At 51.3% G+C, this 25,374-nt stretch overlaps 2 protein-coding genes across 2 annotated transcripts in view; one reads left to right on the top strand and one right to left on the bottom strand.

The window, feature by feature from the left end:
- Positions 1 to 10,125, top strand: part of GNPTG (N-acetylglucosamine-1-phosphate transferase, gamma subunit) — a 22,834-nt gene extending 12,709 nt beyond the window's left edge. Inside the window, exons 4-10 of the mRNA XM_006873940.1 lie at positions 8,894 to 8,948; positions 9,014 to 9,097; positions 9,186 to 9,279; positions 9,353 to 9,467; positions 9,552 to 9,634; positions 9,715 to 9,846; positions 9,931 to 10,125. Of these exons, the coding sequence (XP_006874002.1) occupies positions 8,894 to 8,948; positions 9,014 to 9,097; positions 9,186 to 9,279; positions 9,353 to 9,467; positions 9,552 to 9,634; positions 9,715 to 9,846; positions 9,931 to 10,125 (758 nt within the window). The remainder of the gene's footprint in view (positions 1 to 8,893; positions 8,949 to 9,013; positions 9,098 to 9,185; positions 9,280 to 9,352; positions 9,468 to 9,551; positions 9,635 to 9,714; positions 9,847 to 9,930) is intronic.
- A 1,063-nt stretch (positions 10,126 to 11,188) lies between these two features.
- UNKL (unkempt family zinc finger-like) overlaps positions 11,189 to 25,374 on the bottom strand; it is a 44,372-nt gene continuing 30,186 nt past the window's right edge. Inside the window, exons 7-16 of the mRNA XM_006873941.1 lie at positions 22,624 to 22,708; positions 21,023 to 21,108; positions 20,687 to 20,749; positions 18,955 to 19,096; positions 14,901 to 14,990; positions 14,016 to 14,243; positions 13,275 to 13,477; positions 13,087 to 13,190; positions 12,357 to 12,504; positions 11,189 to 11,341 (exon numbers count right to left, since the gene is read on the bottom strand). Of these exons, the coding sequence (XP_006874003.1) occupies positions 11,189 to 11,341; positions 12,357 to 12,504; positions 13,087 to 13,190; positions 13,275 to 13,477; positions 14,016 to 14,243; positions 14,901 to 14,990; positions 18,955 to 19,096; positions 20,687 to 20,749; positions 21,023 to 21,108; positions 22,624 to 22,708 (1,302 nt within the window). The remainder of the gene's footprint in view (positions 11,342 to 12,356; positions 12,505 to 13,086; positions 13,191 to 13,274; positions 13,478 to 14,015; positions 14,244 to 14,900; positions 14,991 to 18,954; positions 19,097 to 20,686; positions 20,750 to 21,022; positions 21,109 to 22,623; positions 22,709 to 25,374) is intronic.

Genomic DNA, 25,374 nt, shown 5'->3' on the forward strand with positions numbered 1-25,374 from the left:
GCTAGAGGTCAGAACCGACTCAAAGGCATTTAACAACTTCCATGAGTGTTGATGGTGGATCCAAGCAAAATGAAGTCTTTGACGACTTCAGTCTTTTCTCCATTTTTCATGATGTTATTTATTACTCAAGTGGTGAGAATTTTTAATTTTCTTTACACTGAGGTGCAACCCATACCAAAGGCTGTGGTCTTTGATGTCCATCAGTAAGTATTTTAAGTCATCATTTCAGCAAACAAGGTTGTATCATCTTCATGTCTCAGGTTGTTAACGAGTCTTCCCCCAATTCTGGTGCCACGTTCTTCCTCATATAATCCATCTTGTTGGATTATTAGCTCAGCATACAGAAAGAGGAATTTATGGTAAAAAACAACCCTGGCACTCTGGCTAGGATTTTGTCAATAATGTGTGCACGTATGTTTTCTCGTTCTATTTTTGAGTGATGTCTTTGGTTTTAGTATGAAGGGTCATGCTCGCTTCATACAATGTATTTGGGAGTTTTCCATCTCTTTCTATGTTCTGGAATAATTTGAATAGAATTAGTATCAGCTCAACATATAGTAGTAAAGCTAGCTGGGCCTGGATTTTTTCTTATTGGGAGTTTTTTAATGACGGGATCAATTTCATCTTTTGTCATAAATCTGTTCGTTTCCTACTTCTGTCTGTGTTAGCTTAGGTTGCGTCATGTTTTCTAAAGATGTGTTTGTTTCTTCTAGCTTTTCTAATTACTTGGAACACAGGTTTCATAGTCTTCTTTTCTTTTGTTAGACTTGCTGCTGGCTTTTCAATTTGATTGATCCTTTTGAAGTACCGACTCCGGCTTGTCTTGTTGCTCCTGTCTGTGTTTGTTTGATTTTATTTCATGTATTTCTGCTCTGCCGTTTTGTTGTTCTGGGGTCAGCAGGCATACTTTGCTGAGACTGTGGGAGGTGGTGTATTGATGGGTTGATTTGGGCTCTTTCAGGACTTGCATTTTTAGGGAGCATTACCCTCTCAGCACTGCTTTTGCTGTGTCCCAAAGGTTTTGTTAAATTGTGTTTTCTAATTTTTTAAATTTTCCTTTTTTTCCCTTCTGTTACCCAATGGAGTCCTGGTGTGGTCCTGTAGGATGTAGGCATTGCACTGCTAAACTACAAGTTTGGTGGTTCAAACCCAGCAGCCACTGCGTGGAACCCTACTCCCCAGGGCTGCTGACTCAGAACCGACTGGACACGAGAACACGGTGGCCCTGAAGCAGGGCCTTGTTCCCGTTCCCTGTACTTGAATTTTACCCCCTTGATATGTCGTTGATTTCTAACTTTATAGTACTGTGATTTGAAAAGGTGCTTTGTAGAATTGCAGTTTTTTAAAAAAATGTATTGAGGTTTGCTTGCTCTGTGGCCTAACGTGGTCACGTGTGTGCGCGCTAGAAAAGAATGTATATTGTGGGCAGTGTTGGATGGACTGTTTGCAAGTCTAGGAGTCAAGCTGGTTGATTGTGTTTGTTTAGTTGTTCTGTGACTTTGCTGCGTGTAAGTATTAAAATCTCCTACTAACGTTGTAAATAGTTCCATGGAGTTAGTTTCAGCTCCTCACAAGCAGCCCCTCAATTAGTTAGCTTGATATATTTTACCTGTCCTTGGATTTTTTTTAAGTCTATTTTTTGTCTTTGTAAAAAAGTGTATCTCTTGTAAACAGCATATTGAAGGGTCCAGTTTTCTTATCCATTCATTCTGATACTTTCTGTCTCTTGACTGGTGCATTTAATGGTCCATTGATGTTCCGTGTAATTATCGATAGGTATGAATTAATTGCTGTCTTTTTGCTGTGTGCTGCTTTGTGGTATGACTGGTTGCTTTGTTCTGTATCATTTTGATTTTACGTTTGGTGATTTTTTTCATTGCTAGTTTTAATGGACACTAAATCTTTATGGTTTTCCTGTTGTGTTGTGTAGGTGTTTAATTTTCTTTGAGGTCACCCTCTAACTGATGAACTTTTACCCTGTTTAAAAAGGCTGTATTGTCTCAGAGTTGCCATGACTTCCCAGCATTTGGGAGTCCTGCGTCTACAGTATGCGCACTTCACTAGAAATTGGTCTCCTGGGTTCATAGTTTCCATCTTGTAGTTCTGTTTTACTGTTGGTGGTGGTAAGTGGCATCGAGTCGATTCCGACCCATAGCAACCCTAGTAGGGTTTCCCAGAAACAGCTGGTGAGCTTGAACTGCCGACCTTGCAGTTCAAATGGCTTTGCAGTCTAGCGTTGGTTTATTTTACTGTAAATACGTCGGTATCTGGATGGAGTTCAGGGTGGTGTTATCATGGATGTCAGTCTCAGGTTGTCCTCTGCTCTTGTTGGTTCTCAGTACAAACAACACCCTTGAGTATTTTTTGTAAAGTTGGTCTGGTCATGACAAATTCCTTTAATTTCGGTTTATCGGGAAAGACCCTAATTTTGCCTTTGTATTGGAGGGACAGCTTTGCTGGGTATAGGGTTTTGTATGTGTCATCATCCCATTGCCTTCCTGTTTTCATGGTTTCTGCTGAGAAATCAGAGTTTAGTCTGATGGGTTCTCCTTTGTAGGGAACTTTCTGTTTTTCAAGGATCTTCCCTTTATCTTTGACTTTGGAAAGTTTGATTATGAAACGACTTGATGATTTCCTTTTGGGATCTATCCTATGGAAGGTTGGTTCACCTTCTTGTTTGCTTATCTTCTCATCTTTCATGCTGTTGGAGAAATTTTCTTACAGCAACTCTCTCTTTTTCTGTGCTTTGCTTTTTCCCTTCCAGTTCAGAATTCCAGTCATCCATGCCCTCCTCATGCTGCCCCTAATGACTCTATGGCACTCTGGGGTCTCCCTTCTTTTTCTGATTGTTCTTCTAGCATACTGGTATAGACTGTTCTTCAAGCTCACTAATTGGGGCTTCCTTTGCTTCAGATCTTCTCCTTTCAGCATATTGTCCATCTCTGAAATCTTAGGGTTAATCACCTAGGTTTTTATTTACAGGATTTGTATTGTTTCCAAACCTTTTTATCGATTTTGTGTGATTGTTTCTGAATTCTTCCGTTTCCTTCGACCTTTCTGTCAATCATCTGAAGTCATTTAAATATCTTTCTCTTGAATTATTTTTTCAGGGAGTTCCAATGCCTTTTTTCCCTCAAAAATGTTTTTTCTCGCTCTGCTTCTTGGTCACTTGTTTGAGCCACTGTCTTGTTTCTTCATGTGAACAGAAATTGTCTGCTGTTAACAAGACATTGTGGTGCCTCTGTATTTGTAGTCAGTTGATGTATGTTGGTATGTTCTTAGGCTGTCTCTTGGTAAGTGTAAACTGAGATTGGAAGTGTTTGGGCAGCTCAGGTTAGGACCGCTTGGTTGTGTTGTTGCTTTTGCACTGTGGTTTGGGCTGTACAGACTGGGTTGGGTTGTATGGGCGTGGTTGTTACCCCAGTCGGGTGAGGAAAGACAAGAAAACACACACAAGAGGAAAAAAAAAACCAAGCAAATGATAGCAAAAAAAGGTAACTAGTAAAGGAGAAAAAAAACAGGCCTAGCTAGATAAAAAGTACAATAACCAAAAACAGAACAAAGAGGTAGAGGCAGTAATTGTTTTTAAAAACACAGAAGACAAAAAAAGAGAAAGAAAAACCGACTTTGCCACCCAGCGTATTAACCCACAGTGCCACACCAGAGCTCCCAATTAGAGAGGGTGGTGGGTATGTGCTGTGGAGTTGATTCCAACTCTTAGGGACCCAGTACAGGGTTTCTGAGGCTGTAAATCTTTACAGGAGCAGAAAGCCTCATCTTTGTCCCACAGAACAGCTGGTAGTTTTGAACTGCTGACCTTAAGGTTCACGGGTCCAATTCACAACCAGTACGCTAATTAGAGACAAGGCTGAGTAAAGAGAGAAACCAGAGAACAGTAAAGAGAAATCAACAAAAGAAGGAGAAAAACAGAGAAGAAAGAATAAACAAATAAACAACCAGGGTAGATCGATCCCCCAGTGGAAAGAGAAACTCTGGGGCCCCACCCGCCAGAGTTTCTAGAGGCCTAGGTGTTCTCTGCTCCGATCCCATAGTTTGTGCAGACCCTAAAGAGGCTGGGCTCAAGGTCTTTCTGCCCCAGAGGGCAACTGGGGGCAAGAGTTGATGCTAATCAAGAGCTGGCCATAGCTGGCTTTGCAGGTTTGGAGCAGGCCTCACCTGACTCCCTTTGGTGGGGCTCCCAGCTCAATCGCAGGAAGAGTGGACATTTTGATGATGATGTACATGGGTGGGGGCTGGCCACGCCTCTCTGGTCACCAGGGGAGGAGTGTAGGAACAAGAAATTGCCCCTTTTATCTCTGTAGATGTCTGCACCCACAAGCCACTGTCCTGTGCAGAAAGCTGCTTCAAAAGGTCAGGCTGTGGAGGCGCTGGGCACCGGGGAGTCGTCTCCATTGGCTGTTGCTTTCCTCCCTAATAAGCGTCCAGTCCACCCTTCTGCCCCTTCAGCTGAAGCTCAGTGAACGTCCAGGACTACCAGCTGGGTCCGCTTCGTTTAGTTTTCTGTAGGAGTCCTGCAAAGCCGTTTGAACTACAAGGTCGGTGGTTCAAGCTCACCATTTGCTCCTTGGAAACCCTAGACGGTTGCTGTGGGTCAGAATTGACTCGATGGCACTTTAACGATGAGTCTGAGCATCTTTTGGTGTGCTTGTTGGCTGATTGTATTTCAAGTCCTTAGGCTGTTTTGGGATTAGGCTGTTTTGCAAGAATTCTTTATGCTTGAGTCAATTCTAACTCAAGCATGGAGCCCTTCCTTTCTGGGAGCTGGCTGTTAGACCGTCTCCAGTGCAGCTGCCCACCTCTAGGTTGTCTCTCTCTTGTTGTTGGCCACAAGTGTTTGATTTTGATGATGGCCTTTTTACGGATTTTGTCTTTTCTGTTCTGCTCACAGTATCATATCTAAAAGCCTTTTTGTTCAAAGCTAGGCCTCAAAGGCATTACCTAAAAGTTTTCTGCTAAAATTTTATGGCTTTAAGTTTTATATATGTTGTTAAGTGCCGTCGAGTCGGTTCCGACCCATAGCGACCCTGTACAGGGTTTCCGAGGCTGTAAATCTTTACGGGAGTAGATAGCCTCATCTTTCTCCTGCGGAACAGCTGGTGGTTTTGAACTGCTGACCTTGTGGATTGCTGATTCGTATTTCTGTTTATCGGCAAACTGAGGTCTGCGTCCAGGCTGAGATTTTGTTTGTGGAACTTCTGTTGCCAACGTGAGTGAGTTATTCAGTGTTTGACTGTGGATTCGGTGAAGGCTGACAGCACAGATCATCAGTTTTGCCTTCAACAAATCACAGCCCCCAGCCCTCCTCCACGCCCACCCTTTGGAATGGAGTTCTTGGGTAAATGCTGCCTGTCTGATCCTGAGTGATCCGGTGGGTGCGTTTCTCCTCAGGTTGTCCCTACATACCTACGCCTGGCTGAGAGACGAGCCTCAAGAGAGAGTTCAGTTCCAGACCTGAGGGTGGCCAGTAAACTTGGGCCTTGTTTATGATTTGGGGTTTTGTTCCCCATTTCCTCCCACGCCATCCTGCAATAGCAGCAATGGGGCACCCTTGCGTTCTGTGGTCTTAGGGCCGTGGACACTGCTGTCCACCTGACCCATTGACCACCTGGACTCCTTGTTTCCAGGCATCTGAGTTTCCTCCTGACTGGTAGCCAGGTCGCCTTACACAACCACAACCTGCAGCATTAAAAGCTTGTTCTCCAGCTGGAGAGTCTTAGCACTCTGAGCAAACAATCACTTAACCTTTGTTGTTAAGAGGCATCAAGTGGGTTCTGACTCACAGCGATCCCGTATAGGGTTTCCAAGGAGTTGCTGATGGGTTTGAACCACTGCCCTTTGCAGTAAGTGGACTCGTTTTGACCTTAGAAGTGTGGGTTTCTTTCTGGACTCAGTCAGATTCCACTGGTCATACTGTTCTGTTTGTTGGAGCTTTGTAGTTAATATGTTTGAGATCAGTAGTGTAAATCTTCTTTTTCAAAATTACTTTGGTTCCATATTATGAGGATTGGTAATTGATTTTCCATTTCTGCAGAGAAAGCTATTTGAATGTCGGTGGATGCTGCCTTAAACCTATGGATCGGTTGTTGTTACTGAGACAGTGTTTTGACCTCTGGACATGGAATGGCCATCCATTTATTTGGTTAATTGGTGTGCCATGGAGTTGGTTCCGACTCAAGAGACCCTGAACAGGGTTTCCGAGGCTGTAAATCTTTTACGGGAGCAGAAAGCCTCATCTTTCTCCCATGGAACAGCTGATAGTTTCGAACTGCTGACCTTGGGGCTTGCAGCCCGATTCATAACCGCTATGCAACCAGAGCTCCTTTAGATTCTGTTTTCATTTCTTTCAGTGAGGTCTTGCAGCTTTTAGTGTGTCTCTGTTTTAAAATGATGTTCTAGTTAAATTTATTTCTCGGTATCTTATACTAGTTGTTAAGTGCCGTCGAGTTGGTTCTGACCCATAGTGACCCTGTACAGGGTTTCAGAGGCTGTAAAATCTTTACGGGAGCAGAAAGCCTCATCTTTCTCGTGCAGGGCAGCTGGTAGTTTCGAACTGCTGACCTTAAGGTTCGCAGCCCAATCCATAACCACTACACTATTACTGTAAATGAAACTGTCTCCCTGACTTCCTTTTCATAATGATCGTTTCTGATATATAATGTAATGTACATAAACACCTTATTTTTGGGGGGTTACCTTGTATCATTAGATCTGGTTGCTTTCACATGGATTCTCTGGGGTCTTCTCTAGAGAAGATCATGTCACCTACAGAATAGTTTTACTTCTTCCTGCCCTTCTGTTCCTTGTTCTGGAGGAAGGCACACTGTTTGTATTCTGTTTCTCCTCTGTTCCTAGTGTCTGTCTGATCACTACCAATGTGGTAAATTACACTGAGTTTCTCATGTGGGACCCTCCTGCAATCCCACCTGGTGACGCATGCGTTCACAGGTCTACAGCTATAGTACAAGGGGATATCGAAAAGTGTGTGGGGAAAATTCCCTTACCTTTCATTGCACTTTCCTTTCCCATAAGCTTTTTCTTAAAAGCAGCTGCCTCGTGTCTTGTTATGGGTGTGTAGTTACCCTGTGTCGACTTTGTCCGGTTTTGGCATCAGAGTAATAGCAGTCTCATAGCATATGGAGCCCTGGCGATGCTGTGGGTTGCTCATCATAGGGTCAGCAGCTGAAACTCACTAGCAGATCTGCAGGAGAAAGATGGGGAGGCGGTCTGCTCCCACAAAGACTTACAACCTCAGAAGCCCTATTGCTGTGAGGCTCGGTGAGTTGGAATCCACTTAACGGGCAGTGGGGTTGGTTTGGGTTATTACTCTAATAGAATGAGGTAGGAAATGCTCTCTCTGCTTTTTTAGGAGGCGCGGAGGCCATCTCTTCCGGTCTAAACCTTGTGGCCATGGGAGGTGGCACTTGGTGTGTGTGTGTGTGGGGGGAGTTGTTGCCATCTTCTGGTTCTTCCGGAGCCAATGTAGAAAGCTTGTGTCTAGAAACCTGTCTGTGTGATGTAGATGAGCTGAGTGGTGCTGTGCACCGCGGATCACAGTCTGCTCTCTCGCGGACCTTTTACGTTTCTGGGATGTCCCCAGTTTGGCTTTTCATTTTAGATATTTGCATCTTTTCTCTTTGTTTATTAGTCTAATTAAAGGCTTGCTGGGATTACTGATCTTTACAGAAATCAACTTCTAATTTCATTGAGTCTACTTCTGTAGTTTCATCTATCTCCGCCCTGATCTCGTCTGGCTTGTTCTCTGTTGAGTTCCTCACATTGTACAGTCGATTGCGGACTTCTGGTCATTCTCCTGCTTTAATGGCGGTAGTTGCAGCTGTAAATTTCCCTCTGAGCACTGCTTTTCTGGCATCCTTTTTGTCTTTCTTCTTATGACGAATTGGGGGAAGTGTACACAGCAGAACGGTTTTCCATTTAGTAATCTAATCCATGCCGTTTAGACTCATGCAATCCTACCATTTGTCCTGTCTTCCTGGTGTCCCTTCTTCCTGCCTTCTGGGCATGCTCCCTGGCCACATGCTACGCTTTGGTCTTCAGTCTATGGTGGCCTGGTCTAAGGAGTGCCGCTCTCCCTGGGATTCTGGTCACCCTAGAGGCCTGGCTGCATGGCCTAAGCTTGTATGACCTTTAAGTTTCGCTCAGTACTTTCTGATTTCCTGAGACTCCTTGGTTGTCTAAGAGCATGTTATTTCGTTTCTACGTGTTTGTGCACTTTTAACATTCACTTACAATCTGAAGGTTGGCAGTTCACATCCACCCAAGTAGCTTCACGGAAAAAAAGGCCTTGCATTCTCCTTCCTTACGTCGTACAGCCTGCATCTGCTGTGGGGTGCGCGGTGGCCACGAGTTGGAATGACTTGATGGCAGTAGGACTGCATTGTGTGGTTGGAGAGAACGTGTGTTCGGCGGTGTCTGCATCTCCAGGCCTCATCCAGGTGGCCACGCCCAGGGCAGGAACTGATTTCTTAGATGGCCATGGGGGTGGGGGAGACAGAGAGAAGGGCATGGATCCAGGTGTGAGAGGTGGCCACACCAGCCAGTGGAAAGCTAGAGAATGGGGACAGGGGGCCTTTCAGGAGGGGACAGAGAGAAAGGAGTGTCCTCGAAAGAATGGGGGACCCAGTCCAGTGCGTGAGGAGAGCAGCAGCCCCAATGAGAATCTGTGATCCATCCCGCCCCCGGGGGTGCCCCGGCTGGGCTGCTCTGCATCCAGTCTCCGTCTCAATCGCATGTACTGGTGCAGAGGCGGGTTCACTGGGCTGGGCACAGAAGCCACCTTCCACCTCGGGGGATGGCCCAGGCCTTTGCCAAGGGTCTCAGTGCCCATCAGCCTCACAGTGTCCTCTCCCCACAGGGCCCAGCCACCTGCTCAGACTCTCTGGCACATGCTTCAGCCTCGTGGAGTCCACGTGAGTGTGGGGTGGGTGGCGTGAGTGGCCCTGGGGACCCCGCTGACAATTCTGTGCACCCCCAGGTACAAGTACGAGTTCTGTCCCTTCCACAATGTTACCCAGCATGAGCAGACCTTCCGTTGGAACGCCTACAGTGGGATCCTGGGGTGAGGCCTTTAGTCCACATGCCACCCCCCAACCTGGGTGGGCCCCTCGGTTGTTGGGGCCAAACCTGAATCCCTCCCTCCACTCCAGCATCTGGCACGAGTGGGAGATAGTCAATTCCACCTTTACGGGCATGTGGATGCGTGATGGAGACTCGTGCGGCCCCCGGAGCCGGCAGACCAAGGTGAGGCCTCTTGGCATGGGACCAGGGGGCTGCTGGGACTCCAGCTGCCGGCGGTCCACATCTCCGCCCCCAGGTGGAGCTCACTTGTGGGAAGAGCAACAGACTGGCCCAGGTGTCGGAGCCCAGCACCTGCGTATACTCACTGACGTTTGAGACTCCGCTCGTCTGCCACCCCCATGCCATGCTAGGTGGGAACTGGGGCTGGGGGGGACCCTGTGTGGGCCATGGGAGCCCCACTGAGCCTCACCTACCTCTTGGCCGCCCGCCCACAGTGTACCCGGTCCTGCCTGTGGCCCTACAACAACGGTGGGATCAGGTAGAGCAGGACCTGGCAGATGAACTCATCACGGCCCAGGTGAGTAGGGTAGGGGCAGGCACCCCCTGCAGGACCCCTCAACCTGGCGCTCCCACCCACCCCCATCATCCCACCCCCAGGGCCACGTGAAGCGGCTGCAGACACTCTTTGAGGAGGCTGGCTACTTGAGGGCCCCAGAGGACAGTGACCCCACTCGGCAGGAAGGGGTTTCACGGGGTCCTGTGTTCGAGACCCTGGAGAGCTGCAGTCAGGTAGGGGGCTCTGGGCCTTCCCTGGGGGTGAGAGTAGACATGCAGCCCTCCTTCAGGAGGCACTGACTTCCCGCTGCTCCCTAGGCACATAGAGAGCTGGCCAAGGAGGTGACCAGGCTCCAGGGGCTGCTGGCTCAGCGTGGCCTCACCCAGGGGGCAGGGGCCTCCCTGCACGTCCTACCTGCTGCTGGGGCTGCTCCGCGACCTCAGGCCGGTACTTCCGCAGGGACCCCCCCGCAGCTGCGTGGTGATCTGGACCTGCACAGGAACACACTGTGACAAGGCCAAGGGGGCCACGTGGGGCAGACCACACAAGGACAAACACTACAGCCAAGGCCCACGCCGTCTCTGCCACCATTCCCAGGGACTGCACAGGACAGAGAGCCCAAGGTTTTAATGAATCCCAAAATGATAAAAAAAACTCCGGGCTTTTGAAAACTGTCACAGAAATATTATCATGTAAAAAACCTAAACCAGGTTAACAATTTTAAACAACTCACTGGGAGTAGATGACTCTGCATTATAAATACTACCGTCCAGGTTACGTAGAGTGCGTTCAAATAAAATAACATGTAAATACTCATACACATTGGGTGGGGAGCCTCCATAATTAACACAGCTCGTCATGGGCAACCGGGGATCTCCTGCCCCCCACCCCTGCTGAGCCTTAGGGTTGTGGGGGAGGTGACCCCACAGGGCAAGTGCCAACACCTTCCTAGCTGCCATGCTCAGAAGCCCTGCCCACAAGAACAACATTGCTGTCCCTAACGGTGCGCCCTGGAGGACCCATCTGGGCAGGCTCTGTCTCCCTCACAGAACTTCCCCCCACCCGCCCCCAGACACAATAGAGACACCCACCTCATTAGAAAGTCAGCCCTTGAGCCTCAGCCCTGAACGAAGGCCAACTCCCAGATGGAACTGACTAGACAAGAGAGTAGCTTATACAGACCTACAGCTTACTTGCTTCACTGTTGTAGAATTTGAAAATGTCTAGCTAGAAATACTAAACACTATCCTGTTATCCCAGAAAAGACCCCAGGTCTAAAATGAGCAACAAGTGCATAAATATCCATAAAAATAAAGGATTTTAAACCGTGGTAACAATGGCACAAAGCAGGCATCATTTCTACGTACTGAGCTAAGCCATCATTCACTACTGTGCAAAGCAAGTGGAAACCAAGTCTTCTGCTGCGGGCAGCTGGCCCCAGAAGGTCCTGGCCTCGACAATCTGCAAGGTTCATATTAGAAAAGATTTTTTAGACTTCTTCCTATATTAAATACATTCTAATTTGGTCACTGATAAAAATTCTTTTCTAGTTACTCTGCACATTAAAAAATGCTATTAAAAGTCTTTGGCAAAGCCGGAGGCGGACAGAGATGTACCGCCATTACTCCCGGCCCCGGGGGCATGCACCTGCATCCGCCACTCTGGGCAGACTCTGAGAGTTGAAGACAACCCAGGAAACAGCTTGCGCTTCTTCCAGATCTCTAGGGACTGGAGAAGGCCGAAATCCCCCTCCCTGGCTCAGCTCCAAAGCCTCAGCGGGCCAGGTCCCTTCTCTGCTCTAGAAGCACGGGGCCACACGCCCTCATTCCAGGGGCCTCTCCACACAGCTGCAAAGCCCCAGTGACGGGTCGAGCAGCTCACAACCAGACTCATCTGCTTCCCAACCTAAACCACAAGCACAGGGTCCCTCTGGCTCCAAGTGTCCTGTTAGGATCCAACGGCCTTGATCCTCAAGGAAGAGCACACAGCCAACGGCTGAAGTCTTGTGCAAGGCACGTGCTCTTGGAGAAAAGGGCCACAGCTCACGTAATTGCATTAAACAGCTGTCACAAGGCCATGTCACATGCTGGGCACAAACACCACCTGCTGCAAGCTCAGGAATAAGTCCTTCCATAAAATCCAGCACACAGCTAAACATACACATGTCCTCCAAGAATCACCCTCTGCATGTACATTCAATCTGCACTTGATTTGAAAACTACAAGCCCTAGCACTTCTGACTACAAGACAGATGCCCATTTGATAAATACTAATCTGAGTATGAAATTCAATATATCCACCAGGCTATGAATTAACAGTAAACTGATATGAAATATTTCTAAGTTCACAGTACACAGAGAAAGCTTCATTATTATGGCATATTAAAAAACAAACCATAAACCTAGAAAGCAGCTTATAGCAATTTTTAACATCTAGCTAAACTCCTGGGTTTACAAAGTGCTTTTATGAGAATCGGATTCCTACGCATCCAGCCAACCACGTGTCAAACACAAACGCTTGCCGACACCCCACGTGTGCAGTGGCAGCCACAAGAAGGCGCTTCAGACCTCAGACAGAGCCCAACTGCTGGAACATCTAGTGGCTTTGGGGGAACCACCATGAAAACCATTGATGTGATAGGCAGGGGTACCACGTCCAGGGTCGGCATGCTCACGGTCCCAGTCTGATGTCCTTGGTCTCCCGGAGATGGGGCATGCCCCGCAGGCTGCAGTCACCATGGCACTGGCTGCCCATTGCAGTAGGGGCAGGGAGGTGCGCTGGCAGCACATGGCTCACAGAGAACGCGGTGTGGGCAGGGCTGCGAGACGCCGTTGCGGGCCTGCTCCCGACATGCCAGGCACTGCTTTGCCTGCAGCTGGACGATGACCTGCAGAGTGAGGTGCTGTTGGCAAGGTGGCCTCAAAGCCCCAGCAGCTACCCAGACAGGGCTAAGGGCGTGCAGTGGCTGGTAGGTGAGGCCAAGTCAGCAGGCAAGAGGGTGGGTGGGGTAGGGTGGGGTGGCTAAGGGCGTGCAGTGGCTGGTAGGTGAGGCCAAGTCAGCAGGCAAGAGGGTGGGTGGGGTAGGGGTTGGCAGCACTTCCCGAGCCGTCTAATCTCTGGCCATCGCGGTATGCATGCTTCAGGGCCTGCCTTGGTACCCAGAGCCAGTGAGGGGAAGAGGACGCACCATGTGGGGGTCTGGAAAGCGGCACACACACCCCCATACGCTGCCAATGGGGCTAGGGAGCAATCTGCTCACTGCAGGTTTGTGCCATTCCCCAATAGGTGACTGACTGACATCATTCCGTCCCTGACTCACCCCATCCACCGCCTCCAGGCCCAGGCGGAGGCGGCTCTGCAGGGAATGCAGCGTAGGCAATGGCGTGGTGTCCAGGTCCCCACAGCTCCGCAGCGCAGGGAGCGCAGCCGCCAGCCCTAGGCCCTCCAGCTCCTCTCGCAGTTGCCGGCAGCGTGCCTCTGCCTCCTCCTTGCGCTGTAGCGCCGCCTGCCTGTCACTATCCGCAGCCCTAGCGCGCTCCTGGGCCTCGCGGGCCTCGCGCTGCCAGGCGTCACAGGCCTGTGGGCGCAGGGGAGACGGAACTCTGGGGTAGAGCGTGAGTATTGCGCCCGCCCCCCAAATCCTCACTACGCCCCCACTCACCTGCTTCACCTGCTGCCAGGACTCCTCCCACTGCCGGATTCTGCGCTTAGCCTCGTCCAGCTGCCGACGCACGCGCACTAGCTCTGCAGCGCCTGGGCTTCCGGTGGAGGTGGCCGCAGGCCCGACGCTCAGGATCGGGGAGGGGCTGGGGGAGAAGCTGCCGGAAACAAAGTCCCAGATGCTCCCGGGGACGCCGTTTAAACCTGTAGGGTGACAGGAGATGGGCTCAGCACCTCAAGGTCTTATTAGGTCAGGAATCGCCATAGTCTTGGGACCCCCCCTGGGTCCCAGTACCTCAAAGAGCCTTACCCACATCTACCCACAGCATCAAACGTTAGAGGAGACGTTTTTACAAATGAACCGTTTTAAACAATAAATGTGAAAAGATACTATTCTCTGATATAACCCGAGAAAGAACCTCAAAAGAACACAGGGCAGTCTGGCATCTATGCGTCACCCACCCCCAGCCCCAAGTCGTCTGGGAGCTGCTGGTGGGAGAGGCAGCCACACACAAACACAAACGGATGGTTAAATCATTTACTTAACTACCCTGAACCTGCAGCGGTGCCCAGCTGGTCTTAATGGGGCACACGCTGTGAGGAAGGGGGAGGCTCACTGTGGAGGCCCACCCCTGATGGTGCTCAGGTGATCTCTCTATGCCTCAGTTTACTCAACCATCAAACACCATGATGTGCGCACCTCCTTCCACCCCCTGCCCCCTGCCCCCACTAACTGGCTCACCTAAGGAGCTGGTGGAAGCTGAGGAACCCAGGCCTCCAGGCTCTGACTTCGGGGTTGGTGGGGGCTGCTGGGGGGGCGTCATGGCCGAAGAGACCAGAGGCCCCGACAGAGACTGGGAGAGCGAGCTGAGCGGGGAGGTGGACAGTGATGAGGATGAGAGCAGGGATGACGAACGCGTCAGGGGGCCTGGGATGGCGACTGGTGCTGAGTCCCCGAGCAGCCCGTGACCTGAAGGGGAGGGGCTATCAGTGAGACAGGCGTAGTCCCCACACACTGCCACCACACCCCCCCAAACCAGCCACGTGGCTAGTGGGTTACAGGCAGGGCTGCTAACCACAAGGTCAGTAGTTCAAATCCGCCAGACACTATGCAGGAGAAAAAGGTGGCTTTCTGCTCCCAGAAAGCTTTACCACCTCAGAGACGTGAAAGAGGGTCACTGAATCAGCACTGAGATGGTGACCGTGTGTTTGGATTTCGGTTTTCAGGGTTCTTTTAAAATCAGAGTATGAAAGAAGTTGAAGGCTGGGGGCACTAACAGAAACGTCAGCAGTTCAAACCCACCAGCCACTCCGTGGGAGCAGGTGAGAAAGTTTGCTTCCACAAAGGCTTCCAACCTGGGGAGGCCTGTGGATCCTTCTGCTCTGCCCTGTTGCTGCTAGGAGCTGACTCAGTGTGTGCTCATCTTTATAAGATGCTGTCGTGAAACAGGGATGGGCTGTTCAACAAGACAGATCTTCTGACTCACACTAAAACCAGGGAGGGGACAGGATGTCAGCTAACTGGTCACACAGGCCAACAAGGTCGAGACTAAGGGCTAGGGGACTGAAGACAGAGACCGTGCCTTCAGTGCCCCATGGGAAAGAGACAATGACATCAGAGTCTTACTTGCTAGCCCAGGTTCGCTGTTCTGGTCTTCCAGGTCTTTGTCTAGAGATGCGATATTTATGTCACTAAAATGGAGATCTAAAGCCGAACCTGTCAAACAAAACAGCCATCACCCTCAGGCCAGCAGGGAGGCCCATGCATGTTGTCCTGCCAGGGCTGTTGGCCTCCTAGGAGGTTGTCTTCCCCCAGATACCCACTGGGGGGGGGGGCGCACCATGGCAATACCGACAGGTTGTCTCCACCTTGACCTATCCGTTCTGGGATTCTGGTATCTTTAACTTTCTCAACATTTGTCAGAATGATGGGGCTGGTGGCCACTGACTTCACCTGGCTGTGAACAGGACCTTCCCCAAAAGAAGCCTTTGACTAGAAGGGCCTCAGACCCGCAGCACCCGCTCCAGAGCAGCAGCGGCGGCACAGACTCCCTGTGCTCCTGGGATGCTCCCCTCCACATTCCCCAGCCCGGGGTACCAAGCAAGGCTATACTACTGTTCTCAGCACCACAGATGCTCAGGGGGAGCCAGGTGCTGCCCCCAAAACTGGGCATTCCCACTCTGGCCATGGGGAGGGGGGGCGTGGTATCCTTGACGTTCCGTTCCATTAAAGTCTGCCCCCCTCCTGTTCCCTCTCAACCTCCTCCCAGGAGCTCGGGGACACCTAGCCCTGCATCTACTCTCACCCTGGGCCATCTGACTCAGCACTGAGGGCATCAACCCTCCAATCGGCCCCCAGGGCACAGGACACAAGCCCTGATCCCACCAGCCACAGCATCCTTCAGGCCCAAATTGCCTGAAGACAACATGAATTGGAAGCCTGCACGGAACCCACAGGGTTACCTGGAGCAGAGTTGAGGGCCCAGGAGAGACTGCATTGGCCACGCTCAGGAAGAGGCCCTGGGAAAGGTCCCATTGTCCACTCCCCAGAGCATCCAGTGGGGACCCCTACTGTGGCTGTATAACCTCACTGCCCCCTCCTAAGTCAAACCTCCTTCAGTGACTGCCTTCAGGGGCAATTGGAGCCAGGAACTGGGTGACCGGTTATGTAAACTGAAGGTTGGCAGTCCAGCAAGCGTGAGAAAGGAGTTGTCCCTGCCCCGGGCTCAGGGGACACACGAACAGGGCAATGGGGACAGCCGCCTCAAGACCCAAGCCCCCGGGATCTGCCCCCAATTCCGATGGTGAGAAACCCACGGAAGAGCGAGGCCCATCCCACCAAGGGGTCCTGGATGGAGAACAGCCATCAGTGTCCCTCTAGCGCGGGCCTGGGGGTCAGGAGTCCTGGAAGTCGGTGACGGGTGGGGAGTGCCCGGTGCTAGACTGCTGGAGAAGGCTGGGGAGCGCGGACAGGGTCAGGGTGCAGCCAAAGGCTGAAGCCCAGACTCGGAAAGGCACGTAAAGGAGCGGGCTACTTAAGGGGGTCGGCGTGTATCAAGCTCTGCAGCCTCTAAACGCATCCGGACGACCTCACCACATTGGAGCCCACTCAGGGCGCAGCACCTGGCGGTCCTCCCGCGCCCGCTTGCATGCAGCACACCTGGGACCGCAGAGCAGGCCTGCTAGCTGCTGACTCACCGTCCGCCGCTCCGCGCCGCCGCCGCTGATTCAAACCCTCTCGGCTCCGCCCCACTGCCGGCTCCGCCCCAGGACGCACGCGCCCCTGGTTTGGCCCCGCCCCAAACCTGGACGTCGCGTCAAGGAGACCCGCCTCCGCCCTGCAAGGCTCCCTGACACCACACAGTGCGTTCCGGCCCCGCCCCCCTACGACCAAGCGTCAAGTCCCGCCCACAGCTCACTCAGATCCGTCCCAGGCACGGACTCGTACGCCTGGCCCCGCCCCCTGCGACAAACCCTGCGTCAGGGAGCGGCGCTCAGACTCTTGGAGTCTGACAACTTAAAAAAGGAACTGTGGCTCAGACCTGGGCGAATCAGAGGCTGCGTAGGCCCCGGGCTCAACAAGGACCGTTCCTATCCCCGGGCCAGCTACAGAAACGCACCATACCCACCAGGGCCAGGGAAGGCCACGCACCCCTACCAAGGGCAGGCTAAGGCTAAGGCTGCGTTCCAAGCCATTCCCTCTCACCTGCAGCTCACCTGCCCTCTCACATTTCAGAAGGAACAGGTGTATTTGTGTGAGGGCTTGGCAAGGCCTATTACCTGGAGCTGTAAGACTCACAGGTGGGCAGTTTCAAATCAGAACCAGCTCCGTCCATTAGCTAGACCTAGAGAAACAAACGGGTTTCGCCCTCCCTCCCTCACTCTCACGTTGAAATTAAAATTCACTGATCTTAATTTCGGTTAAAATACCAATAAACGTACACCAATACCGCTGAAAACGTACGCAGAATTTTAGAAACCTGCCCTTGAAGGCAAAATCCTAGAGGAAATATTTCTGTGGTCATTTCCCTCTCACTGACCAGACGCAGGAAGTCAGGATCACACACAGGCAGGGGTAACCACACTGAAGGTCAGTGAGGTCATTCTGGAAGTCAGGTGTGTGGATCTGTGCTTACCACAGTGCTTGTTTGTCACACTCACTTTGGAAAAACCATCCTTTGTGGAAAACTCCCTATCTGGGACACGTTCTGACTGCGTCTGTCCCTGCTCCTGAGAACCCCTATACATACCTACACGCACTGATAAAGGAGGTGGATACAAGGAGGTGGACACAGGGCTTTAAGCTGCCAGAGAAGATGTCAGTCCACCATGAAGGGTACCCCGGGTACACATGGGTCCCCAGAGTTCTGTATAGTGACACTTTGACAAATGTCAAAGCATTGAAACCATATCCAAATGGAAATTGGTGATGTCCAGTGGATTCTGAGTCAGCGCAGCCCTGCAGGGCAGACTAGAACTGCCCGATACGGTCTCCGAGACTGTCAATCTTTACGGGAGCAGATAGCCTCATCTTTCTCCAGAGGAGCTAGCTCCTGCCTGCTGGGTTCCGACCACCGACCTTATGGTGGTGAGCAGCCAACAATGAACCCACCACGCCACCAGGGCACCTTTAGGAACCTCTGAAAGCCACAGAAATGGTGCCCGCACACAGAAGTCTGCTCTGGAAGAAAGGCCCTGGGGGTCACTGTCTGCTGACAACAGGGCTGTCCCGGAGCCTCCAGAGGCTGCTCCCTGCTCCAGAAGTTTCTGCGTCAGGTCTCATGTCCCCTGACTTGAGGTCTAAAGGGTAGCTGAGACCATGCTGCAAGGGTCCACAGGCTGTTAGTATTTATCGCTGCACAGATGACGTCATGGGCACGGCCTACCTACTTTGCCCCTTCAGGCTCCAGGTTAAGGACATACCCCTTCTGCTGCCCGGCCCTCACCCTCAGCAGCCTCAATGACCTCTCAGTGCCACCAAGTCTAACTTGGAGAAGAACTACCCACCGGAACTGCCCCTCCGTCAGGGCAGACAGGCTTGGGTCAGCGTGGCTCTGGTCTCTGTAGACTTCAGGATGTGTTACAGCCCCTCGCCGAGCCCCTGCCACAATGCCTGACCCTGCCAGCTCCATCCAGCTCCACATCCTGCCCCTCATAGGAGCCTGCTTTGTGCCCAACTTCTCCATCCAGGCCAAGACTGCTCTCCCCAAGCCTGGTTCCAAGCATGTCAGCACCAGTCCCCAAACCCTCAGTGGCTCCCACCCCACCCCTACAAGTGTGACCTTCCAGCCTCTTCCCCACTCCCCTTCACACCCTCCCACATTGCCACTGACCCTCAGGTACCCTCTGGTTCCACCTATTTTTCTGTCTCAACTGTCCCCAAAGTCAGGCTCTGTGGGCCCAGGATTTCATGATTTCATGTGGAAATGCACATCTGTCTTTTCCACCAGACACACATTCCAAGTGTGTTCCAAACAGACTGGACTGCTAACCAACTGCCAAGGCTGGCGGTTCAAACCCACCAGGTGCTCTTCGAAAGCCCCATGCAGGGTTACTATGAGTCAGAACTGCGTCAACAATACTTAACAACCCACACACAAACAGCAGCTCCAAATGCAATGACTCCGCAGATGCTCAGAAAATGCCGGCAGAGACGAAGAGGAGAGGGGAAAGGAACTCACCGAGGACTGACTCGACCGTGTTACTTATGGGGTCCAGCAGGAGGGCTCGGGCATCCAGGGCAGACAACACTGTTGGCGAGGAGGCCCCGGACCGGGCCGCAGAGGTGAGCGGGCGGACCATGGCGAGTACGGTGAGGTGGTTCTGTCCAAACATAGACGTGGCAGGTGAGCAAGGACAGTGAGGCCACCACGCTGACTCATACCAGGACATGGGGACCTGGCTTCCTGGAACCTACATGGGACTGGTAGGAAGGAAGGCAGCTCCCCCAGATACACTGAAGGGCGGTGAAGTTTCTTTAATGACGATGCGAAGGAGTTTCCCACAAAGGATGGTTTTTCAAAAGTGGGTACAGACTACAGCCAGAAAGGGGGAAGCCATCCAATGGGTGAGGGAGAAACAAACGTGGCACATTCAGACAGTGGAATATTAGACCCTGACCCCCTGTTGCTGAATCAATGTCGACTCACAGAGACCCTACAAGGCAGAGCAGAACTGGCCGTGGAGGGTTTCCAAGGCCGTTACTGGTCACGGGAGCAGCTGGTGGTTTGCACAGCTGACTTCTCCATTAAGAGCCAATGAGCCACTGTAACATCACAGCTCCTTGTTACTACAGCTACCTTGGGACAAAAATTCAAAGGGAGGTACCCTTGGATTTTGTTGTTGTTGTTGTTAGGGGCCATCAAGTCAGTACCCACTCATAGCGACCTTATGCACAGCAGAAGGAAACACTGCCCGATCCTGGGCCCACCTCACTACTTGAGTCCATTGATGCTGCCATATGTCAGGAAACTGAGAAGAGAAGGAGAGGTTTGGCCCACTTGTTGTTAAGTGCCGCTGAGTGGGTTCCGAGTCATAATGACCCATTATAGGGTTTGTGAGGCGAGGCTGCGGGGTTCAAACCGCCAACCTTGCAGTTGGTTAGCAGTCCTGGGCTTATCCTACAACCAGGGACTGAGGAAGTGAAAAAGAAACACCGCAGACAAGGTATGAGGACAACGAGCCAGCGCCTCGACAAGAAGAGTGAAGAGCTGCTGCCTCCCCAAAACAGAGGCCCCCAGAGGCCCCAGAAGTGCCCAGAATTTCCGCTGCTTTTTTATAGTTGGGAAGAAACGCAAGGGGAGCTCCTAAGTCCAGAGGGGAGAAAACGTTTCTCAAAATAACTGAGGAAACTGACAGGATGCTGGGTCAGCTAGCGTGGACAGTGTGGGCAGTCATGCTTAGGCAATGTCTGGGAGTGTGGGGTCACAGCACTGTGCCACACTAGGGGTGCAGCAGAATGATAATTACCTTGCTTCCCAAGCCCGCTTTTCCTCACCCCTCACACTCCTTAGCCCCCCCACCCCAGGCTCTCCTGGCCCCTCCGACCTCCTTACACCCAGGAGCCCACCTGAGCCCTCAGTCCCACACCTGGCCACTCTCCTCCCGATATAAAGAGCTTTAATGTGTGCAGGTGGCCTAGACAGGGAGCCCTGAGCAAAGATGTGGCTGGTGAAGCCACACAGAACCAGTGCCCACGCCACCTTGGTGAGCGAACAGTAAGAGGCAGGGTGTGCTGCAAATACTGAACCAGGAAACACCAAAACCCAGAGGACATGGAGGCTGAATAGTTTGAGGTCTGAGGAAAGCTCGGTTCTACTCCCAGTGGATCTTCACCCGACCACCAGGAGCAGACTTGAGCCAAGATGATGAGGAGGAAGGCTGGAGTTGTCTGGTAGCAGGGTCTTTCTTTACCTGCTTGCTGCTGGGATCACTGGCTTTCTGGCCACCTTCCGCGGGCGAGTCTCTCCGCTTTGCCTGCAAGAGAAAGGTTTACCTTTGGGAAAAGCAGTGGGGGGCTCCCACCCTGGTACTGGTCCCAGGAACTCCCTGGCTCTCAGGGACTGCTGGTCTGGGCGGAGTCACGGCCAGCACTCTTGCAGAACGTTCTAGAAGGAGCCACCAACTCTGCCAGGCAGGCTGCCTCCCTCCAGCAGCATCACCCACCCATGTGCACTCCTCCTGTTTGATGAGAATGTGAACATCAGGGGTAACCGACCACCCGCTTCCTCCTCAGATTGCTCCACGTACGTTTCCCAGTGGTCCACTGTCGGCTGTGGGATTGCTGGTGGCGTTCGGATCGCGGCAGCCCCAGTCGCTGGAGAGTCCGATGCTCTCTGCCAAGAAATGAGGGGTGCGGTGAACGGTGAGTACAGGGAAACCCCGCCATGCCAGGCAGTGCGGCCAACACGGGCTGTGTGGACTCTTCTAAGCAATGAGACGACAAGGACACCTATACCACCAGGACCACACTTCCTGAGCAAGGCCTCCCTTAGGTTCTTCTGAGTCTGTAAGGCTAAAAAACAAACTCTTCCTGTGAGTAAGAATACCACTATCCCCAGTTAGAGTTTTTATAAAATAAGTAAACCTTTAGTTTGCCAACAGTTTAGCTTAACTAATTAAAAACAAAAAAGGCAGCCTCGAGCATTCTTTTGTTAAGAACTCTGTTGGTTCTAACTCACAGCGACTCTGTATAGGATTTCTGAAGTCCTGGGGTGGTGCTAACAGAAAGGTCAGCAGTTCAAACCCACCAGTCGCTCCTTGGAAACCCTATACAGGGTCGCTATGAGCCAGAACTGACTCAATAGCACTTAACAACAACAACATCAGGTTTCTGAGAGCAGTTAGGTTTGAACTGCCAACCCTGAGGTTAGCAGCTCAGTGCTTATCCTACAGCACTACAGCAATTCAATCCCATCTAACTCTTCAGAGAAGGGGCTCTGGTAGCGTAGTGGTTACGAATCAGGCTGTGAACTGCAAGGTCAGCAGTTCGAAACTACCAGCTGCTCCGCAGGAGAAAGATGAGGCTTTCTGCTCCCGTGAAGATTCACAGCCTCGGAAACCCTGTACAGGGTCGTTATGGGTCGGTACCAACTCCACGGCACTTAACAACAACAACAACCACTTCGGACGGGGTGAATTTGACAACAGCAACTTGAAAGCTGATGCGAACCTTAGGGGTCAGTGAGGTCATCTTAAGGGAGGAGCAACTGGGAAAAGGTGGGGGACATGCTTACAGACTTGAAGAATGTCACCGCTGCAGAGCGGCTTTATGTTTTGCTGTGCAGTCTCAACAACAGAAATAAATGTGTTTGAATTTGCCATTATCCTCACCAATGCTGAAGCTCAAACTCAGAGTCGTTCAGTGGGGGAAGGGGCACCTGTGTGCTTTTCCCACCGATGCCTGAGTCTGGGCGAGAGGGGGGAGCAGGTGCATTCCCCTCTGGAAGTTGGTAGGACCCAGTATTTGGTCATCAAAACCAGCCCCTTATTATTGAGTTGGTGTATGCAGTGTGGTAACACCGCCAACAGCCCCGTGTCACAGTAACAGATGAACACGGGAAATGAGAAAAACCCATCACTGTCCCTGTCCCTCTCAGAGGTGGACAGGGCCGTCCACCCAGGAGGCAGGGAGGTGGCTGTGCAGGTAGTGGTCCCCACGGTCCAGCCAGAGCCTAGCCGCAGAACCCAGGACTCCTGGGGGCTCCACGTGGCCAGAGATGGCTCCCTCTCCAACTACTCAAACAGAAGTCTCAACTCCCCTCCCCTTTGCTCCCTGGTCCTAAAAAACTAGGTCTACTCAGTATACAGATGGCAGCAAGCAAGGGTCCCGGCCAGTACCACAGACTTACTTTCAACATGTGCGAAGGCACAGAAGGGGCCCCGGGGACAGGAGCCGGTTTGGCGCATGTCGTTGCATTTTGACGATTTGTAGATCTAGAAATGGGAAAACAAGAGATGGGGGCGTGGCTGGAAACAGCTCCTCAGAGAGCAGTGATCATTGGGTTCCGGACCATGAGGTGGTCTCTTGAGGGGGCGCTGCTGCTTTCCTGCTCCTTGTCCTTTGACCTGTAAGTCCTGCCTGTCCTTGCTCACCCCTCAGAGACATGCACATGGATCTTCTACTATGGTATGAATCAAAAGCAAAGTCCACATTTCCACGTAAACTTTGCTGAAGGATGCTGGGTAACACCATACCTGGTATACAGCTGGGGCTTCAAAGTGAATACATGCAACTGTCCATTCCATGGCTGGACCCAGGGTCTTTTCACTCAGGGTGATGGACATTTGCACTAGCCTGGAGGACTGGCTCCAAAGCACCGAGAATCTGACTCCCCCACCTCCAGGAACACACCCTCCTGACCCCTTTCAGCCCAGTGTTGACCCAACCATTGCCCCTTCTTAATCACCCCCTTAGGGTATGTGCTGATGTGCCAACCAACAAAAGCAAATTTAAAGTCTCCTGAAGTCAGAACTGAGTCTCATTTCATGTGCATTTTACAGCACAGGATCTCTGAACAGAACATGACTCCGAGAAACGAGATACATGAGTGGACAGCTGAGATAATAACTATTATTCTTGCTGTATCAGGAGCAAAACAAAGCGAAGAAAACGAGAGGGACTCAAGGAAAAATGAGTCCAGAGGACTAATGGACCACTGGAACTCAGTGTCCACCACCCGAGACCCCTAATGTCCATTCTGACAGAAATCTCCATAGAGAGTCCTGGACAGAGAAAGAAGAAAATGTGAACAAAATGAAAACATCACAAAAAAGAGCAGACACTGGTCTGATAAAACGACCGGAGGAATCCCCAAGAATGAGCCCACCCCGGGGATCACCTTTCAGAGCTGAGCGAAGACACCAACCTGTGAGGAGCCCCTGGAACCAATCAAGGGAATGAGAATAAAGGGCAACATTTTCCCCAAAACAAAGCTCAGCAGACAGGAGAGAAACGGGCCTCCAGAGAGGAAGTGGGCAGACTGCCACGCAGCGGCGCTGAGAAGACTGCAAGCCAATGCCATGAAACAGATTGTAGACCAACCGTGGAGAAGCAAATTCGCTCTGTAAACTGTCATCCAAGCCACAACAAAGTATTTTTTTAAATTACGATTGTACTACTAAATTCATCTTTTTAAAAAAAGAAAATGAAATACAAATCACAGCCTTGAGCCATGCTTCTAGACCCTTCCGCCTATGGTGCCAACTCTGCCTGGCACACCTGGCTTAGCACAACCAGTACAGACACCTTCATTTACCCCCACCGAGTCCCCCAGAGGATGTTCTAGAATTTTCCAGAGAGCACACACAGTGATTATTGAACAAACGTCAAGTTCACCATTCTGCTTTTGCCTGCTTGAGAGTGAACATGCAGGTACGTAAAGGTGTGTGTGAGAGAGAGAGAGAGAGAGACAGCCCCTGGGTGGTGCAAACAATCTGAATTTAAAGCCCAGGTATCATAGTGGATTGGGAGCTGGGCTCCTAACCTCCAGGGCAGCAGCTGAAATCTACCAGTCGCTCCTCAGGAGAAAGATGAGGCTTTCTGCTCCCATGGAGAATTACAGCCTCAGAAACCCTACACAGGGCTTCTATGAGTCGGAACAGACTCCTCGAGGCACTCTACCACCATCACTAACCAGAGGGTTGGCAGTTCCAACCCAGCGATCAGGATCAGTGGAAGAAAGGGCTGGCAACCTGCCTCCAAAAAGATGCAGCCAAGAAAGCCCTACGGCCTCGATTCCATTCTGTAGCACACGGGGTTGCCCGAGCAGAGCTGACTTGATGGAAACAGGCTTGGGGTTCTGGTTTCAGGAAGCAAAACACAGGACCACCACAGGTGCAGAAACACGCCAGCACCCACTCATGAGAAAACCACTCAGCAACCTAGAAACAGGGATTTTTCTTCCAAGCTGATACAGAGTACGTACAAAAACCCCACAGCTAACATCACACTTAAGGGTGAGAAATACACTGCTTTCCCCCAAGAGCAAAAGCAAGACAAGAATGACCCCTGTCATCAGCCCTGTCCAACACTGTCCTGGGAGTCCCAGTGGACACAATTAGACAAAAGTAAGGCACAGAGATTGGGGAGGAAGAAACAAAGCTATCTTTGTCCATTACTTACCTGACCATCCATGAAGATTATCTCAAAGGATCAACGAAACAAAACAAAAAACCTCCTGGAGCCAGTCAGAGATCGCAGCCAGGCTATAGGGACAAGATGAAGCCGTAGGTTTGGTCCCAGACCATTGCTAAGGCAAGAATCTTGAGAAAGTGCACTCAAGAGAAACATTGGCCCTAGACCGTCATCTGTGAAGTGTGTAACATGAAAAAGTCTGGAATATTGTGCAAACGACCAAAACGAGGAGAGACACGAAGCAAGCGCGTGCTTGCTGATGGTGCTGATAGATTTGCTCATTGCAGGGTGACCACAAACCTTCCATTTGTAAAAAGGTCACATCTACAAAGTACAATAAAGAGACCTGCCACCAACACATGGTACACCTGTCTACAAAAGTCAGTCACCTTCCTCTCTGCCAGCAGTAAACGCGGGGAGCTGGTTGGCATGCAGTGACCCCATGGGAAAGAGTAAAACCACTTCA

Source organism: Chrysochloris asiatica, unplaced genomic scaffold (genome assembly GCF_000296735.1).
Source record: "Chrysochloris asiatica unplaced genomic scaffold, ChrAsi1.0 scaffold00257, whole genome shotgun sequence".
NCBI lineage: Eukaryota > Metazoa > Chordata > Mammalia > Afrosoricida > Chrysochloridae > Chrysochloris > Chrysochloris asiatica.